This window comes from Orbicella franksi, chromosome 12 (genome assembly GCF_964199315.1).
Source record: "Orbicella franksi chromosome 12, jaOrbFran1.1, whole genome shotgun sequence".
Classification (NCBI taxonomy): domain Eukaryota; kingdom Metazoa; phylum Cnidaria; class Anthozoa; order Scleractinia; family Merulinidae; genus Orbicella; species Orbicella franksi.
Window position 1 is genome coordinate 25,536,964 of NC_138156.1, and position 20,707 is coordinate 25,557,670.

Here is a 20,707-nt window from a genome sequence, read left to right on the forward strand (position 1 = left end):
GAAAACGCATCAAACGTGTACCGTCTACACTACGCCGCAGAAATTTGAAAACGGAACAAGCACCGGTCATGTTTAATTTGTATTTGAGGCAAACTTGGTCAGGTAAGTCACGTGATTATCGTGACACCTTCGTTTTCGAACGGCTCCGTTTTCAAAATGTCTTCCGTCTACACGAAAACGAAAAGCCGGCGTTTTCAAATTCCTCCGGTTTGAAGAGCGCTTTCGAAAAGCTCCGTTTTCGTGGCGGATTAATGTGGACGGTAGGCCTAACCGTAGAAATAAAACTGCGTTTTCAAATTTCTCCGATGTACTAGTGTGGACCCTGCCTGATTGAGGAGGAATACATTTCCCGTATCGCCCACACTGATACTATGGATGCTTGTCCGCTGCATTTTTGTTGTCCATAGTGATACGATGAGACACTGTTTTCAGGTGTCTCCACTCCAAACAACGCCGTTTGTAAATTTTGCATTTTCGATTAAAACGATGAGCGTTCTCATCGGTGTGGACTATAGCCGAGGCGGATCTAGGGGAGAGGCCCGCTCCCCCCCCCCCCCCCCTTTATTTTGGGTGAAAAAAGAAGAAATGACTGAAGGAAGAAAAGTCGGCAGGGCAAGTATAACAACCCCCCCTCCCCCCTCCCCCCCCCCCTTAGCTCAAAGTCTGGATCCGCCACTGAAAGGGGCTGAATACTCCTCAATGACGGATCTAGGTGGGGAATAAGAAGAAGGAAAAGAAGAAGGAAGGCAGAAGAAAGGAAGAAGGAAAGCCGGCATGGCAGGGCAAGCAAAAAAATCTGTCCCGTCCCCCTAACCTCAAGGTCTGGATCCGCCACTGCTCCTGTATCTCTTTAAACAATTTAGATTATTAACTTGAGACTTCTCTCCCATGATAGCTGACGAGGGTGATTCAACTATCCCGCGATAGAAATCCTTCTTGTTCAAAGTCAATTTGAATTTGTAATAGATGCTCTCTGGATGAACTGCAAATTCATATGAAAATATGCCAATATTTATATGAAAGCAAACACGTGGCGTAAGTGATTCTCCACAAACGTCATGAACTGACCAATACTCTGCGCAGAACTATGTCGACGCTGAGGACAGCGTCGATTGAAAAATGAATTTATATTTTACCTACGAATCTCGCGGTACTCTTTAAGTGTTTACTCTGTTTGTCGCTGTCAAAAATATCACAAAACTAAATCTGGAACAAAGCAATAAATTTGAAATAGAGATTTAGGCCCCGTCCGCATGTAACTGGATATTTTTGAATACGCAACTTTTTCTTTCCGGATACGGCTTCCGTCCACACGCATCCGGCGAATTCGGCAGTGAAACCGGATATTTCTGCTACGTGTGGACAGGGAAATTTTTGAATCCGCAAAGAAAAGGACATTTGCAGTCACGGCAGTGAAAGAGTGGAACAAGCCCCCTATCAATATTAGATCCAGTAAGAATGTTAAGCTTTTTAAGCAAAATTATGTAAATTATCTTAAGGATTCATACATAGGGCTCGACCATTTCTCTATTTCTTAAGTCAACTTTACTTAGTATTTAGTCGTTAGTCATATTATTTATTAGATTTTACGTATAGTGTAATGAGGGCCACTAGTTTGTCAGTGCTAACTGTAAAGTGTTTTTACCCTCGTGAAATAAAGTTATTCTTCTTCTTCTTCTTCTAAAATATCCGGATACTTGTAGACGGGGCCTTAAAAATTAGCCGTCGTGGTTTACTTTCTTCAGACAACACAGAATTCACGTAGGGGCCAAACCACCCCCCTAATGTTTCATGAAGGCTATATTTGCTTGGTTTATATATTTCTGAACCAAGTTTGGCAGATGAGCTTTCTTTGTTCTCCAGTTTATTTTAATTTGGAAGTTGTGACAAAATGTCAGATTATGACGTCATAATTGATGACGTCACCAAAACGTGCTATAATTTTTTGTAAAATCTGATAAAAAGATTATGTCATTGGAAAGACCTTGACTAGAGGAGTAAAATGCCGGAAACCGTTTTTTGCTATGATGATTATTTTTCGAGATATGGTAAGTTCAATCTTTTTTTGTTGTCCCCCCCGGAATTTGCTTAACCATACTGTCCTTCTTAAGTCAGTCTCTCTGGTTTATTTTTTTCAGTTTTATTCTAGGAAGGCTAATAATCTAGAAAAATAGAAAGCTTGATGTTGTAAAAAATCGTATGGTTTTAGAAATTTGATTTTCGGCTTTGTTAGGATGGTATTAACAGTAAAAAAACGGGTGACGTCATAGGTTATGACATAACAAAACTAATTTTAACGCAATAACGCTAGAGGGATAATTTTTTATTCCGATTTTCTTCTTTATTTTTGCTTTAGTCATCTGGCACATCACATGTGCAACATGGCTGCATTTGCTGGAACAAAAGTACGGCTCCAATTTGGGGATTTTTCTCAAGGGGGGACCCCATATTTTGCAGAGTTATTTTTCATATTTAAAAATGCCATATTTCATTTAATTTTTGTGATATGGACAAAATTTTTTCAGGTTTGAACTCCCCTTGATGTGCTCTTTCGAACACATTGTAAAAAATAGGCATATTAAAAACTTCAAAAGTGGCAAAAAACATGACGTCATCACTGTGACGTCAGAACTTTGACATTTACTGACATTGTTCACGTAAATATAATTGGCAATAGGTCTCCTGCTCATCTGCCAAGTTTGGTGTAGAAAGAGTCAATACTTTTTAAGTAATGCGAAATAATGTGAAATATCCAAGAACTGACGAAACAATTGGGGGGTGGTTTGGCCCCTACGTGATTTAGTCATTTCACGTTGTTGTTTTGGAGAGGACGGTCAAGAAATGTTCCAAGAATTATAACGCACGTGCACAGCTATTGTTCTGCTCATTAAACCTTTTGTTTAGCGACGTTACCGTTGCCGTTGCCGTTGCCGTCATGGTTTTTTCAACTCCCTCCTAGTACACTGCCCAAGCAGGTTGCACACATCATGGTGCACCATCTGGCCACTTTTTTTTACCGTGTGTTGTATCCGAATGTTCAATTTTTTATGACTTCGATACCATCAGTGATCAAAATCCAATTTCTTATTAAAATATCAGTGCATCATCAAGCAAACAGGTTACGAGAACTAAAAAGATCATCAGCTAGTTGACATTGTTGTGTATTATTAGAACTGGCATTAAAAGAACTTTATGGCAATCATTGAGAAGAATAATCGCTTTGAACTTGGGATTGAAAAGGTTACCAAGTGGCATGGGACTGGGAAAATTTGATGATTTTAACAATCGAATCGCGGTTGTTGCTATCACGGGGTCTTCACCGGGGTTACCCCCTTATATGGGCTATATAGGTATGTGCGGGCCACAAGGGTATGGTTTTTCAGCCGTTTTGGTCATAAATAGGGTACCGATTTTGGCTATTTTGGTCATAAAGGTATTTTTTTGCACTCTAGTCTTGAATGGGTATTTAGTCTAATTCTTTTAAGAAGAAGCTACTTTTTCATCATTATCGATGGGACCATCAACAAAAGCCCTTCACATATTATGTTTACGGCAATTTAACACTAGGGAACTAATTATAAGGCAGGTCTGCAACGGGGTATTGATTTAAGGGTCAGGTCATAAATAGTGTATGGAATTTTTTGTCAGGTCATATATAGGGTAGGGAAAATCGTAGACTTTGGTCATAAATAGAGTAAGGGTTTTGGGAAGCGAACCGCACTCCCCCACCCAATGTTTCTGGGAGGACCTACCCCGAGGGTCTTCGTTTTACCGTCGTTCGTGTAAGGTAAAAAAAAAATAAGAGATAATTATGAAGGATGGCTACGACAATCTTGAAAATAACAGACCGTGAACAGCTTTTACAGTACAACAAACGCTAAGCTACAAATTTTAACGAATTACAGCAAGCTCTAAGCTGACAACAAATTGCATAAATGGCATTTTGTCGTTCGCGGGAAAAAACAAACGTGATGTCGATAGCTGTGCTAAAAAAGGAAAAGTTGCTTGTCGTGACGTCATCAAGAAGTTCAAATACATGACGTCACTAGATATACTTTGTCGCGTGCGTGTATTGTAACTTGTGTGAAACTTGTGTTAAATGAATTAAAAAATCTGAAAATATCTGAAAATATTTTATAGATCATTGCATTTGTTTTGGAATGAGGTTTCTCAGTGACAAAACCACACACTCGACAAGACGCGTCAAGGAAGCTCTTTTCCAGCCGCAACTGGTTAATCTTGCTGTTTTACTCGGTCAGATCAGGCCACGACACTTACAGGAAAAACGTCGAGACACCTGTACAAAGCAATAAAATAGGTCGTGCAGCCAGCCTGCACACGTGAAAACAGCCGAAAAATAATTGCTTAACTACCGTAGTGATCAGAATTGGATATGATTTTTCCAGGGGCAAAGAAACCCTTTTGTCCTGCGGGTTTCCTGTACAAGAGCACTGGTGACACGCGAGAGCTTGGGACGCTATTCTTTCTTTTGTCTCGCAAAATGATCTAAGTTTCTTTCCTCAGTGAAACATCGATTTAACGAATCTCTATATAACGAAGTCCTTGGTACAGCGAATGATATTTATCTCTCTAGTAACTGTCAAATGTTTGGAAAAGAACCTTGATACAACGAAACCTCATCAATTTTATAGCGAACATATTTTGCCAGTCCTCACGTTTTATTAAGGTTCCACTGTCTTGTGCCAATGAAATAGTTCTGACTCAAGTTCAACTTCACTCAACCAAATAATTACGTTTTTTAATAACAGCTTTTGAGCAATCACCAAAAGGTCTTTATCTTTACCATCAGATTATCGATATTTCCCAAAAGTTGTTGTGAGCTATATTGCGCCTGAACAAAGGACTTGCTGCAGAATTATCTTACGTCAGTTCGAGAGCAACGAGCCACAAATCTCAACCGAAGTGGACAAGGAGTATGTGTGACCTTGCGCCGAAACGATGAATGAACCATCCCGATGATATGAACTGACATTATATGGCGGAAAGTTGATATCTCGCCCGCGTCAAGGGCGGGAAATTTTAACACAAGCAAATCACTCAAGCTTCAATTTCTATCACGGAATACGACCATCTGGTACACGGGAGCTTAGTCTGACACCAGAATACAATCATTTCAACATTTTCCTTGAATATTTATTCCAAACTTCCACAATAGATTGTTTGAAAATGTTTCTGTTGTCGTATAATTAGATGATATGTTGAGAGAATTTGTGATATTAAAAATACCTTGACCCTCAAATCTATAACTTGTTGTATTGACATCACGATATGTTCCATGCTCAAGCCAACACGTGTTGCTTGTCCCGTCTTTAAACTGAAAACAGTTTAAATAACATATCACGAAATCTGTAGGTGTATGTTACAAAACTCAGTTGAATAAAGCACTTGTCTAACAGGGTTCCTGCGCTGGCGAAGCCCTAAACAAGACGACGAAATCTTTTCACGAAGCTTATTTACGTTTTGAACTGGCTTTATCGGAAGAAAAAAAAAATTCCATTGTGTTCCGCTTTTGAACCACCTCGCAGGAAAGATATACGTCTTTCCGCTTGAGGGATTGTTTTCGTGCCACGGAAGTCAAAGGAAGACTCGATTGTTTTAAGAAATTCGTGACATTATAAGTGATATGAGGGGTTAGGCAGACAGTTTACTCAGAAGACTTTTGCAATCCAAAGAAAACTCATTCTACGCAAGGCTCGACCGAACACAGTTAATAGAAACAACGATTTTGAAACAACAACAACAACAACAACAGTGGCAAAAAATCAATTTAGCCAAAATAGAGGAAAACCGGTAAATACTAAAAGGTAAGGGCAGTTTTACCGCATTTGATGAAAATGTTTGTGTTCAAAAATATATATTATAGTCCCCAGAGAATCCCCTCACATTTGACCTTTGTGTTAGCAGATCGTTATGAAATCTAAGTCTAAGGTTTTTTATTGTCATAATAGATGGGATATGGCACCTGTTGTACGCACGAGAATACGAGGAAAGGCTTGACTGAAACAAGCTCCAAGCTTGTAAATACTCAAATGCTCTTGGCTTTGTCCTGTTTGGCACAATTTACTTTTTTTTTAGCGAATGCTTATTTGTCAGGACTTGCCAACATGCTATGTGGTGTAACTTTTATTTCGATTGCGTAATTGTTAATACGCGAAGCTCAACTTTCGGATGATCAATGAAGTAAATTTACGAAAATATATTACGATATACTCCCCAAAATTTCTGTTGGACGATTTTGTTTTTCTATTCAAAGACCACAAAATTGAATTTTGCTATTTTTATTGCGGATATTTATAAGGTAAACATATTGCGATGAACATTTTAAGTATAACTATAGATTATCACTCGCGTGCGTCTCAGTTGAAAAGTTTGATGATGAGAGCACAGCCCAATCTAAAACGCCCCAGGATCACTTGACGTCTAAAATGTCATTTACCGGTACGTGAGCGACCAAAACTTGTTCACGCACGAATCGCGAATAGGGCAACGCAACTGCCTGCATGCAACCTGGTCAAGTTGGCGAAATGAAAACGAGTCAATACAAGGACAAACTAGAATTATTTTAAAACATTTCTTTCCTTTTAACTGGTGCGTTAAGGTATTTTGATAGCTTTTCAGCAGAGCTCCCGTGAGAAACGTTAAATTAGCCAAATATATGACGCAGTGTTAGTTCGCGTGATTTTATAATTTTCGTGACCGTTTGTTGTCGTAAGCGCACGCCCAGAGTGCTTTGCGCTGCAGGGTGTTGCGTGACGCGTGCGCAGAACAGTGCTTTGCCACACCGCCACATGTGCGTTCGAAAGTCCAGCAGTCTCACTCAGTGCGTACTACCCGACCAAGAAAGAGCTGCGTCAACCGATCCCAAGCCAAGGGATGCAAGAGGAAATCGCTCTCTCTCTTAAGTGATTTTCCTTCTCCCTTTCAGCACGCTGCTGAACATGCAACGCTTCTAAGGCGTCAACACCATGGCACTAGAATGACTCGGGTGGCCGAAGCATCGCGTCTTTGATGGCTGTGTGCAAGAGCCGGGCTTTCATGGCGTTCCCCTCGACGCACTCCCAACAGCCGTCGACGGGCTGCCACAGTTCACATTACGCTCCTCAGACACAACAAGAAACCCAGCCTGATCGACCTATCGGTTATGGAGCTTTCGGCGTAGTGTGGTGAGTATATTCCGGCTGTTAACGCAGCTGAATTTGTCGTATTTTGAAGCTTTCTTTTGACAATATTTCCTCGTATCTCATCAGGTCTGTGACAGATCCGAGGAATGGAAAGAGGGTCGCTTTGAAGAAGATGCCGAACGTTTTTCAAAGTCTCACGTCTTCGAAAAGGGCTTACAGGGAACTGAAGATGCTGTGTTTTTTCAAACATAACAACGTAAGTCTTATTCTTAGTTCTTGGTTTCAAATGCCGGCATTTCATTGAATGCCGAGTTCATATTAGAATTGAATACATAATTATTCAAACATAAACTGGTCGTTTTCAGCGTAAGCTTATGTTTGATACATGAACTTATTTTTGCCGCTTGATCATTATTTCATCGTTTAGGTACTCTCCGCTTTGGACATCGTTCATCCAGGCCATGTAGACTTCTTCCAAGAGATGTATCCTTTGTTTCTTCGGAAGAGAATCGATTTTGTATATACCTTTGTAGCGTGACAAAGTAAAATCTTGAACAATGTTGAAAAACAGTTTGAGAGAGAGGTTTGGGCCAAGGAGGGGCTATTCCTCGACGACTCTCTGTCGCTTGAATTTATCGTTTCGCCAACTTCTGTAGATGGGAAGTTGCGTTCGGTAATACATTTGGAAGCGGGTATTGAAATCTTGAAGTTCGCTTTCGTTTTATAAATATTCAAACCTTGCTACAAATATCAATTCGTATCGTATAAAGAAATAAATTAAAGAAAACTTGGGCCTCCCATAGAGATTATGCAAAGCTGTTGTCGTTCACAGTGAAAAGACGAATATTTGTGGTTTTTGGTATGGCATAAAATTTTGAACTTTTCCCTTTGTACGAGTTTGGGCTTTACGATCGCACTTCTATCGTCTCCCACCTGTTGCTTTGCCAACATTTCGCTTTGTGTTTCAAGACGCCGACTCTTTCATTATGCGCGCTATTAATGGTGATATTTAACATATCGATGTATTTATGCGTGAAACCTATCGATTTTCTCAGCCTTATCTTTCATTAGTGTTTTCCTCAAGTCGTTGACGGCCTTTGTCGGTAAATTGCGTTGGCAAGTTCGGCTTTCTTTATGCGCCAGTGTTCAGTTCCGGTCCGTAGAATGGTCGATCTGTATTTTGAGCCATGACAACAATAGATGACTTCCTCTATGAGATATCTTTTCATTTCGTAGGAACTGAAAGGATCGCACTTCTTAGATCGGCGTTTCTGGCGTAGTTGATCGATTTATGACCTTTATTTATCGCCTGTGGATGACGTTTGTGGCTTGTTTACCGGATTTTTTTTGTACTTGAAGCTTTTAAAATACTCAGGCCAAAGATTCTTTCAGTATGACCGCTTTAAGTACTTTAATATTTCGGTTTTTGAGGATTAGAGATAAATTTTGAGCTCTCTACTCTAAGGCAAGCCATTATATTCGATTAAGATGTATTGATGTCAAATACTTGTACCCCACTATCTAGCAGCCAAAATTTTTAACTTTGTCAGGAATAAATCAATGACTAAACTTGCTGGATATACCGGTGATTATGACAGGGAAAGTTTTTCACATTTTTTCATTGTGGCTGTAATTATCATTTTCAATAACACAAGGCATAATCTGCCAGTTAAAAGGGCACATGTAGCTGTCAATGTTACCATGGAATCATTCATTTATATATCTTTTTTTCTTTTTTCTTTAGAACAAAAGTCTCACTTTTCTTTGTGTTTGACAAAAAATTTCATTGTACCCCAAGAACCAAAAACTACAGCTTTTGGATCATAACTGAAAGTTCTTTCTGCTACAGTATATATTTATAATGAGGTCTTTCACTCTTCATGAAAAAGTAACATGACAGTTCTTTACCTAACAAACGTGACAAAGTTCTTCTGGGCAAATTCTAATAATTTTCTTTAAGTTGTTGTCATTATGCTCACACCGTAAAGACTGAAAGAAACAGCTAGCTTGTAGAGCTGATATGGGTAACCAAGCACTGTATTTGACATTTGTTCACAACAACTGCAATGCATTGCTTTTTAATGAAAACAAATTCCTGCCACATGTATTGCAGTTACTTAGTGCCAACAAAAGCATTTTCTATAGTTTCCTTTTCTCACAGCTTATATATATGCAAATTGACTTGAATAGACTTTTAAATTGTTATTTAACAGGAAAGGATTGACTTCATGCTTTTGTGTAAAAGAGAATGTTTTCAAGCTGAGACTAATAACCAGTTTTTCTTGAATACAAGTTTTTTCGTCCATTGATAGCCATCTTCAAGTCTGTGTCTAACTGGGAATAAAACAAACAAATGTGATTTAGTCTAAATAAACTAGGGCAGATTAGTGTTTTGAGATGGGGATTTGGTGTCCCACATTAAGTCACTAATTCTGGTTAATTGTGTATAGTTTGTAACTATTTCTTCTCTGCTAATCCTTGAATTCCCAAGTGCCAGTAAACTTTGAGTTTTCCTTGATATGAATGCATATTCAAGCAAACTGGTGACAAGACTAACTCAAATCATTAGTTAGTGTGTATGTTATTGATCTGCCAACAGATTCTCACAAATGATAGTAAAAAAAATCTGTGTTGACCAGTAACAAGAATTACAATTGATACAGTGGGTGAATGGTTGTATATATGAAAACAGCTGTTTACAACCTGTTGCCCATGAATAACAAAACAAGCTACCACTCTTATGATTTTAACTTGTGAAGTTTAAAGGAAACAGTTCTAAACAAGGGGGTTTTCATTTTGCCATTGACAAATAGTATTAATAATGTTGGGTAATTTTTTTAAACAAAGTGGTCAAAAAAGATTGATAGAACAGGAAGCGTATGTACCGAGCAATATGTAGGCATTATTATTTCAGCTATTTTACATATAATCTTCCTTGATGCAGTATTCAACAGATATATAGTTTCAGAATTAATGCAGTCAGACTTGCACAAAATTATTGTGTCCCCACAACCACTTAGTTCAGATCATGTTAAAGTTTTCCTGTATCAGATTTTACGAGGTAAGTTTTTTTGTTTCTTGGTGTGGTCTTTGAGTAGCAGTACTAGAAAAAGTACATGGCAGAAATTTAAGGCTCTGGATGATGTTGCTCTGTAAGAGTGTTTGCCGTTGTAAAATAAGTGAAAATGAAACAATCAGGTTTTCCTCTCGGTCAGTCTGGGTTCAAGTCCTGGCTATGTGTAAGGTCCTCAGAGTCATTCGGTACTTTTACAATGGACAAGCATCCCATCCAGGGAGGAGAAGAAATACTTTCAAATAAATCAATGCTATAGAAACCAGGAAAGTTCTGGCAAGATGATTTGTACCTTCAAAACATTATGTAAAATTGCAATAATGAGAATCCCTCCTCAAAAGTAACTGCCAAATACGCAATACAATTACTGGCTTCTATTTAAATTTTGCTCTTTAAAAAATTTTATTCCATGGACTGCAGGGCTGGACATTCAGGAAAAAACCTTGGGGGCAGTTTACCGCTAAGTTTTCAGATTTAGTCGCCAGCAAAAGTATTTCAGTGAAAAGTGTGAAAAGTTAGTTGCTAGTGAAAAAACATTTGGTCGCATTGGCGTCTCCAGCGGTCGTAACGTCAAGCTCTGGACTGTAACAAGCCTCATATAGTACAGTGCATTTTTTATGATATTATGTTGTATGGACAAAGACTCTCATATCCTTTTCATAACTGTGCAACTCTTTATTTTTCCTTTTTCTTACAGGACTTAAATATCTTCATTCTGCTGGTATTTTACATAGAGACATAAAACCTGGAAATTTGTTAGTTAACAGCAATTGTCTTTTAAAGGTAAGTAACAAGAATTGAATGCACACTTTGACATGTACATATAATGCCATATTTACTTGTGATGATACTTAAGAAGACCAACATAAGGTTAACAGCATAACTACATGTATGGGAGGCTCAGTGGTCTTATGATTAGTGCTCTCAACTACGGATCAGGTGGTCTAGGTTCAAGTCCTGGCCAGTGACACTGTGTTGTGTTCTTGGGCAAGACGTTTACTCTCGCAGTGCCTCTCTCCACCCAGGTGTAAAAATGGGTACCTGTGAATTTAATGTTGGAGGGTAACCCTGGGGTGGAGTAGGATCCCATCCAGGGGGGAGTAGAAATACTCCAAGTCTCTTCATGCTACAAAAACCGGGATAAACTCTGGCCTGAAGGGCCACTCGCCTCGTATGCAGACTTTTAGCACAATATTTTGCCACCTGATAATCCACAGTCTCATGCATCTATGTTGCCAACACTCTTCTTTGGATCCACATAGTTATTACACATAAGGGTTAAGGTCTTACTTGGCTCTTTCTTACAAATTAGTTTGTGTAAGAAACATGAAGAAATGGAAACTTTTCTGTTTCTTTTGAGTTGTGGGAACACAAGAGAAGGTTTGCAAGATACAGAAATGCTGTGGGATATGAGCCAAGGGGAGTGTTTCCACAGTATTTTGAGTTCTCCCAAACTTTCACAACCATTTCTATAACTCCACAGAGTTAAACAAAGGAAATATTTCATCTACATGTATCTCTTAAAGATCAGTGCGAGAACACAAGAGCAAAATCATTCAATATTTTAAATGCCAAGATAGGTATAAAATTCTCTATGTTGGTGTTGTCTTTAGTCAGTGGCTTGTGTTTATCCCTTGTTTCTATCAAGTTTTAGTATAAATCTACTAGTGTTCTATCACAAATGCCATTCTCTGATTGGCTACACTACTCACTATCTATTCTGTGATAGGTAGTGAGGTAGCAGTGTGCCCTTGTTAACAAAATGACGGCCGCTTTTTGGCATTTTCAAAGTGTCTGTGAAGAGGATTCAGATAAAGTTTTGAATGACTGGTAGATTTATACTTAAAACAATTATTCGCTCCCAATTTCTATGCGAATAGCAATAGAAATCTCAAGCTCTTAATCTAATAAACAATTAGATTACGAGCTCGAGATTGTCAGACTATCGTGTGTTTGTCGACAAGGGTGCAGCCTCGAGTCAACTATCGCACATAGAAATTGAGAGCGAATAATCTAATTGTTTTAGGATAAATCTACTAGTCACTCAAAACTTTATCTAAATCCTTAATTCACAGACACTTCAAAAATGGCAATCATTTTGTTAACAAGTGCACACTGCTATGCTACTCACTATCTATCACAGAATAGATAGTGAGTAGCATAGCCAATCATAGAAGAGCATTCGTGATACAATGCTGGCAGATTTATACTAATTGTTTAATAGAAGTATAGTATTTCCTTTAGCATGTGTTTTCTTACAGGGTTTTTCCTGGGGGGAAATAATTCAAGACATGCACCATTCATGTATTTATAATCAGTGTGTTTGCTTTACAGATTTGTGATTTTGGTCTTGCACGTTTAGAAGAGCCTCATGAGAGTGCAATTATGACACAAGAGGTGAGAAACAATCCAACAGTCTGTGTGATAAAGTAAATAGTTTGAAGTTACTCGGGAATACAGCCACGCTTCACAACAGCTACCTTAGGGACAGAGGAAAGTGGCTGTTGTAGAGAACTGAGAAAACTGAACTGAAGTCAGATGTATTGCTTTTTCAAGTTGTGGCTTGGCCTCTTGCTGATATTGATGTCCCAGTTGTTGCCGATACCCTGGGCTGAATTGTTAAATTTATTTGCGACACCAAGATGTTCTTTGTATACCTGTTTGGTTTCTTTAGTCTTTTGCATTAAACCTAAACTGGCTTGTTTATAACAGGTTGTTACACAGTATTACAGAGCACCCGAGCTTTTAGCTGGAGCTACAAACTATGGACAAGCAGGTATGTGCTGGACCTTGTCAACACAAAAAAAAACCTCTGTCAGTGCCCACACAAAAATTAAACCTAATGCAGTAGTGTAGATGGAGGAACTTTAAACTAGCTAGATACTTGCACTTTTAATGCAACTCAGGTTCTCTCTGTCCTACACGTGTCAAGTTCACACTTAATTATGCAAGTTAAATATTTTTCCAGTTCTTGATTCTAATCTGTGTATTTGATTGTCATTTCAGTGGATGTGTGGTCAGTTGGGTGTATTTTTGCCGAACTCTTAAGTAGGAAGATCCTATTTCAGGCCCAGAGTCCAGTTCAGCAGGTAGAATGTTCTCAGTCTTCTCCTTCAAATTCTTTTTTGTGTTGTATTGTACAGTGTATTTTGGATATTTTTGGAAAAAATACTTACTTGTTTCCTTTCTTGCCTACTTACTTACTTTTAGCTTAACCTTATCATCAATTTGCTGGGAACGCCTAGTCTGGATGAGTTATGTCGTGCCGGGGCCAGTGAGGGAGCTACTAAATACATCCTTCAGAAAGGACACAAGGCTGTAAGTTCTGAGATATTCCCTACTTACATCCAAGTTTCATGTATCAACTGCATGAATTAAGAAAAGTAGATTGAAATTTTACTTTTACAATAGTACATTTTTAAAGTACTGCTACACGTAAGTAGCTTTCATTTGAATGGTCACACACTAAGGTTTTGTTCAGCGGCTTTAAGTTATAACATTGTTGTATGTCAGAGAAGTGTTCTGTATCTGACCACATGCTAGGGTTTCACTAACAAGTACTTGTACATGAAAGCATATTAATTATTTGAATGGTTTTATGGGGGTTATGATATAGATTTATACAAGGTAGAGTGAAATTGCACGCATTTCGGTTGACTCTAGATTCAAATATAAAGATGTTCACTGACGATGTAAATATTGTGACTGTTCTTTTAGCCTACCCTTGCTACATTGTACAATCTGTCCAATCAAGCCACACATGAGGCTGTTCACTTGCTTTGTAGAATGTTGGTGTTTGACCCTGTAAGTACAAGGTTCATACTAGTTATACAACGCTTTCAAGTCACTTTTTCTTGGCATACAGACAAGCCTTTAGGCGACTGAGTATACCAAGAAAATACAAGTGACAAGTAGGATATTCCATGGCATACCATGAGAAAGTATTGCTTAACAGTTTTATACCATACTATTGGAATACAGTGGCCAACGCAGAGTCAATGCGGTTTATGCACAGTGCACATAGAGGGTGGGTGTAATAAGTTGATTATACAACAGCTTTCCTGTTTACTGATTGGCTTTATTTTCTTGGGAATGGTATAAATATGTTTATGGACTTGGTTAGCTTTCAACATTTTTCAGTTGTTTTTTGGAAAAGTTAGTTGTATGTGATTGTGTATACTGTTAAACTAACTTACTGATTTAATTTGAAGGTATCTAAAATTATCTGGTTGGTTGGCTTGTCTGTCTGTCCATCTGTCTGTTATTTTGTTTATTTTACCTTTCAGAGGGAAAACTTTTGTAAGGCCTTCTTTACAGTATTGTCACCTCTGTAGGAAACAAACATCAACTAAGCTTGTTTTTTTTTCCTTTCTAGAAAAAGCGAATTACTTGTACTGATGCATTATCCCACCCTTATCTTGATGAAGGAAGGTTAAGATTCCACACGTGTATGTGCAAGTGTTGTCACACAACACCAGCTGGACGGCAGTATGTTTCAGGTATATAGTGACTATACCTTCAAGATGCATGCACAGTGGCTGAAATCACAAAGTCAATGAATTAATGTTAACCCTTTCAGCAGTTAAAAAATTAATGTCTTAAATAGCTGTTCGGTATGTTTGTAATTGCAGACTTTGAACCCCTTTGCCAATCAAAATTTGACGATTCTTATGAAACAAGTCTTTACTCGGTTTCTCATGTGAAAGGTTTGTTAAAACACTTTTGATTATTATTTTGCTTGCCTCTTATTAAGTTTAGAAAATACTTTATCATTGACTGGTTGTTCTTTCTTTCTTGTAGAGTCACTTTACAAGTTTATCACAGACCGCCATCATAATTCTGTCCCCTTGTGTATCAATGTAGCATCTCCTTCTTTTAAAAGCTTTCAAAGGTAATTAGGGATTTAATTAGGTTAAATTGACTGGCTGTGAGGATGATTTTGCCCACCTGGTTTGACCATCTAGAGAAAAGTTTTTCAAATAAAGAAGTTCATTTCGGAAAGTTCTGCCCACCTGTGAAAACCAGTTGCCCTCCTGTTGAAAGTGTTCATGAAACCCCTAATGTATCTTTAGTTTAATGTCGTGGGAGGTGCAATGGCCTCAGGGTTAATGCAGTTGATTCCGGATTGAGCGGTTTGGGTTAGAGCTCTGGCCAGGGGTGTTGTGTTGTGTTCCTGAGCAAGATACTTTACTCTCAGTGCCTCTCACCACCCAGGTGTATAAATTATGGGTACCAGCAGATTTAATGCTGGAGGTAACCCTGCAATGGACTGGCATCCCATCCAGGAGGGAGTAGAAATACTCCTAGTTGCTTCATGCCACAGAAACCAGGATGAGCTCTGGCCTAATGAGTCACTTGGCTCGCATGCAGACTAGTTTAATGTCAGCTTCAGACCTTACATGTACCCATAAAATATTCATGCAAAGACCGCAATTTCATAGTTCAGTTTTGTAGCTGGTAGGTCTGCTGTCACAAGGTAGAAAAAGGGGCAAAAGTAGCAGTGAAGCTAAAAAAAAAATGTCATCTGTCGTGACCCCTGATATTGCAAACTCACAGTAAATGAAGGCACAGTGGTGATACACTCTGCACCTCAGACCAGATTACCTCTGTGTCTGTAGGCCTTCTGGACACTTTGGATCACATGATGATTTTATTTTTAGGTGTTCCTAATATTATCTTGCTGTTATTTTTCCGCAGCTCTGGCGTAGCACCTCAGCCTGAACAGCAAAGCTCTCCACAACTGTGGTAGTACAACTGGTCATTTTCCTTTTTATTTGCTACAACTATATCCATGTATCCATATTAATTTTACACTCAAAGTTCTTACTAAAGAGAGAAGTGGGTTTTTATCTTGCAAGATGCTGATCAAACTCAAATTTTGCATGGTGAATGGATTGGTGAGAAAACCTTTTAGGAATAAGCCAGTTTTATTTTCATTCACTCTATTTCATGAGGTAATAATTTAACAATAAGAATAATAAGTAGCAAATGCGACGTTGTACCAAATTTTTACAACTTATTTGTTCAGTGGTCAGAGTGGACTGTAGTAGTTTTATGGCTCAAGTCAGTGAACTTGTTTATGTGTTGTTTACTCAGTGAAAGTAGATTTGAACTGGAACTGGAACAAGTGATGTGATGTGTCTTAGAGGAGCTTTAGCTGTTATTTGAGAAGATTCTAATATGATATGAGTAGGTCTCAAATCCAACGGGATCAATGTAATGGCTTGAAAAGAGATAACAACAATGCCATATTGATGGAAAGGAGGATGTGAAAAGTTAGGGACAATAATTTTCTCTCAACTGGTAATATAAGATATGTACGAAGTTCACTAAGGAGAATTTATCAGTTGGTAATGGGGCTGAAGAAGTTTAAAAAACCATGGTGTATATTATTATAGCTGTATATAGCTATCTGCTAGCAAATTATTTTCAAAGTTGGATAATCTTTGAATATATATATTTTTTGCGCAAACTTGGGATTCATTTCAATAACAGGATAAGATAACTACAGTAGCCCAATAGCAGTCAGACCTAGGTGTTCAAAGGATCATCAATGCATTCCACTACGGAAAGCATGATTGGTTGTGCCAGTGTTCATTGGTTGATGTTATCCAGTTGTTGATGTAATTCACCCATTTGAACAACTAGGTCTAGGCAGATAAGAATCGAATCAAGCTTCCAAATAACAATGGTTTAGAACACTGGCTCACAAATTTGAACAGTTAGCTTTTTTATCAGTGTGCCAGTGTAATAAATGTTCTGTTTACAAAGTTTCTTGCTCGGAAGCTTATAATCAAGGCTTGTAGATGTCTTTGTCATATTTTGTCTGATGTAGTTACATTTGCCACCGACCATGTCTCTTCTCTTCATCGCTGATTAGTCCATCATAACATTGCTACCGTCAATGTAGCTCTGGATTAACTGGTCACTTTTTGACTCCTTATACAATATGAAATCCTTTCAAAATACGAAGTTTTTGTAAGAATCTACCAAACCGTTTTTACCTTTTTGTTTCAGTTAGAGCTAGTTACTCAAATAGCAACTTCAATTACACAGCGATAAAAGTACTTACTTTATGTACATCCAGTCAGGATTTTTTGATACTTTTTGCAAGTTCACTTTTAATCACAATTTTGCAGACTCATTTTTGTGTGGCATTTTAATTCCGAAAAATTAACTTGTCAAGTTGAGGCTGGTTTTCATAAGGGTGCTGGGCAACGCTGGGAAATTTGAAAGGTGGGTTCATCTAACTTCAGTGTGAGAAAGAGTGGAAGCCAGCTGAAAGATATAATATCAAAATTACTTGATTAAGGTAGCTCTTAAAAGTTTCGCTCAGTCCTGGCTTTGCTATGCCTTGGCGGCAAGTAATGATATTTTGATGGTAGAAATTCTTATACAGAACCTTAAGGGGGCTGTGTCACTGTATATCACGTGTATTTTTCAGCATGGCAGACATTTCTTATGAGTTAAGAAAACAAAGAAGGGACAGTGATTATGATTGCAACAGATTAAAAATGATATGCTTGAAAACTCTAGCCTAGCGTTGTGCCGTCCATGACATAGCCCCTTAACCAAAAGTGTCTGCTGTTGCTGGTTGGCATTATTGTTTAGCAGTTTATTTGAAGGCAAGAGGTAGCTGGTGGTTCAATCGCTGATATGCAGTTTAATTTGCTTAACAGTAAGCTGAGTGATTTTAGACCTTTATCTTAAGTAAGACAATGACATGTATTGTTGATTTCTGTCTTCTAATGATGTGACTTTGTTATCTCATAATACCACAATATTTCAAAGGTACATTTTTTTTTCAAAAAATGAAATAATGGGGTTTTATTGTTCACTGTCTTACAAGTCTTTCTTTTTTAAGACACCTTGTATAAGCTGAGCCTTTTTGAGGCGTTAAAATATTATCCATATGTTGTCTACAGATTAGTTTATGTTCTTTACTTAGCTTTTCTGTCAATTTTTTGATACTTCATTGGAATCTGTTTACAAAGTGACAGTTTTTTTAACCTTTCGTCCCCATGGACAGAAATGGTCAGTACATTTTTGTTGTTGTTTATGGGGATAATTTTTTTCACTGAGAGCCTATCCTCTCTTCTTCTGTTTTCCATTTTGAAAGAAGTTCACCCTGTTGTGGAGTAGAAGATCAGTCTTCAGGCGTTGCAGCGCTTGCGAATCGAAACTGGCTCCTTTTGCTTTAAGTTCGTTCTGTAGACAGGAAAGTGTGGCTTAGTAGGTTTTGACCTTACACTTAAGCGGTCTCGTACAAAATTTGTTTACACAAAGATAGGAGTCTGTTTAGATCAGCTATGGACAAATGTCAAGTCTGAAAGCATAGAAGCGGACCTTGAAACGGTGAAGGGAGGGTACTTGAATATTTTTTTTTTAGCATTTATTTATTTTCTAAAGCGAATTTAATATTTATATATATATACTATACATATAAGTGCTTTCAAAAGAAGCTTTGCCGTGCAGAAGCTCTCGATCTGCACAATGTCAGGGACGGTTTTGTAATTAGCCGTTGTTACTCTTCAGTCAAATGAATTGTAAAGAAAACTGCGCTGAAATCAAGGAGAAATAAATCGTCAATTTTATTGCCTGTGTTTAGTATTGTTTTAAGTTAAGGGCAAGCTACCTTAGCTTGCAATTAAAACCCCTTACTGGGGCTGTGGCGGCAGTTTTAGCCTCCTGTCCTTTGACTCTGGTCACGTGGACACCCGGGGTGGGGGGAAAGGGGGCACTTAAAAATAATCTGTACGGGGAGGCTATACCCCCTTAGCCAACCCCTTAGCCCTTAGTATATTATTTTGACAGAAAAGGTGCACCCTTCGTATACCTTCAATTTAAAAACGGGACCCCTTTCACATACTTTCATACCTGGCCCGTATTATGACTAAATCACCAAAAAAGAAGTCTTCTTGACATTTTCATGTAGTGCCTAATAAATTAAATGATACAGCCTTAAGGTACGTCTGTTCGAAATATTTTAATTAAAGGCTACTTAAAATAACAGTGACAGATTTCCCTACGCTCTCATATACCTCAAATTGTGAGATCCCTACCCTTTTACTTAAAGCCTGAAAAAGGTACCAGCTTCCCCGTATAGGCCATTATATATGGGTTATTGACCAAGTGTGAGGTCAAGATGGCTGGATATTGGCCAAGTTCTTTTTTGCGTGTTTAATGACCGAGACGGAGTCGAGGTCCATAAACATGCAAAAAAAAAAGAACGAGGCCAATATCCAGTCATCTTGACCGAAAAAGCTTGGTCAAAAAAGGATAGCTTTCGGGGAATTTTTTCTTGCGGGACACGGAGGGTAGTCCCGAGCGGGCAAGATAGCTCCATCTTACCTGCTCGGGTAGCCAATCACAGCGCAGGATTTGACTCATCTTGCCCGCTCACGGAGCTGGCCATAGGATAAAGGGGGGTAAACATGAGAATGGTTTTGCTCCATTCTTGTGTAAGGATTCTTCGCATTGCTAAAGTAAGGTAACTGTCGATACTGCGAAAGGCAGTCCTGGCCATGGCGACTCGCAAGTTAATCAATTTTGGCTACGAAAGACTGCAGGCATGAAACGTTAAATTGACTCTGCCCCAGGGTTCACGCAACTCTCGCAATTTAATCAATTTTGACAGTAAATGGCAGGTTTAGGCCATTTTGCTAATGTAAATATTTCCTATTTCCATTCCCTTGTGGAGGTACGAAGTGATCACTCGGCCCAAAATGGCCTTATTAATTCATTAAATAGGTCAAATTTTGTCCCCACAAGGGACTGGAGCTAGCATTAACAAAATGGTGTAATCTCAAAGGGCTGAATAAAAACTTACGTACTCTAATGCGCATTTTCTGCGAATAAGCAATCAGTTAAGAATTAGAAAAAAAAATTGTCTATGATGTCTATGATATGATCAATATCTCAATGCAATGTTTAGGCGAGTCAACATGGGTCAGGCCAGGTCGGATTGCATTCACTGGGTAATAGCGAGGCCTAGACAGATTCTGCTCAAAAAATGTCAAAAAGTTGCTCAAAAATATCCCCAAAATTTGCTCTAAAGCTGCTTAAAATCGCAAAAGTTGCTTAAAAAACTTTTCTTAGTTGCTTGCTGAAATCGAAGAGCAGCAAGGTGGCTCTGTTTCTGTACAACAACAAAACGAGTAGTTTCAGTTGAGTTACAGTTTCTTGAAGACCAAGCAATAACTCCGAACTCATCCTAGTGCTTTCTCTGGCAACTATTGTAGCATGAAATAAAGCTGCAACTAACATCAAATTTAAGCTTAAAATAAACATTCTAATCCGAGTCAAAATCTGTTTTAGGAAACCCTACTGAAGTCTCAAAAAACTAAATGCATCCCTATACTAACATAACTTGAAAATCTGGGGATCTAACATATAATGTGCACTTTCCGGGAATAAGCAAAACAGGTATAAATCAGACAAGTTAATTGCCAATAAGGGTCAAATCTGGCGAGATTCGGTGAACGTGCCCGGG

General features: G+C 38.4%; 1 protein-coding gene across 1 annotated transcript; it reads left to right on the forward strand.

The window, feature by feature from the left end:
- Positions 1 to 6,416: 6,416 nt before the first annotated feature.
- On the forward strand, positions 6,417 to 18,808 carry LOC145462666 (serine/threonine-protein kinase NLK-like). The gene is made up of 14 exons (XM_081446242.1): positions 6,417 to 7,184; positions 7,269 to 7,398; positions 7,570 to 7,625; positions 10,097 to 10,203; positions 10,913 to 10,998; positions 12,550 to 12,612; positions 12,928 to 12,991; positions 13,222 to 13,304; positions 13,426 to 13,533; positions 13,933 to 14,019; positions 14,591 to 14,714; positions 14,847 to 14,921; positions 15,016 to 15,106; positions 15,913 to 18,808. Exons 1-14 carry the CDS (start codon positions 7,030 to 7,032, stop codon positions 15,962 to 15,964), a joined length of 1,281 nt encoding a protein of 426 aa, XP_081302368.1. The 5' UTR covers positions 6,417 to 7,029; the 3' UTR covers positions 15,965 to 18,808.
- Positions 18,809 to 20,707: the final 1,899 nt, after the last annotated feature.

Excerpts from the sequence above, each read along its gene's own strand:
- LOC145462666 (XM_081446242.1), top strand. The coding sequence starts at position 7,030 with ATGGCTGTGTGCAAGAGCCGGGCTTTCATGGCGTTCCCCTCGACGCAC. Across the intron at positions 7,626-10,096 it reads GTAGACTTCTTCCAAGAGAT|ATATATAGTTTCAGAATTAA; the intron begins GTATCCTTTGTT and ends AGTATTCAACAG. Across the intron at positions 13,305-13,425 it reads CCCAGAGTCCAGTTCAGCAG|CTTAACCTTATCATCAATTT; the intron begins GTAGAATGTTCT and ends ACTTACTTTTAG.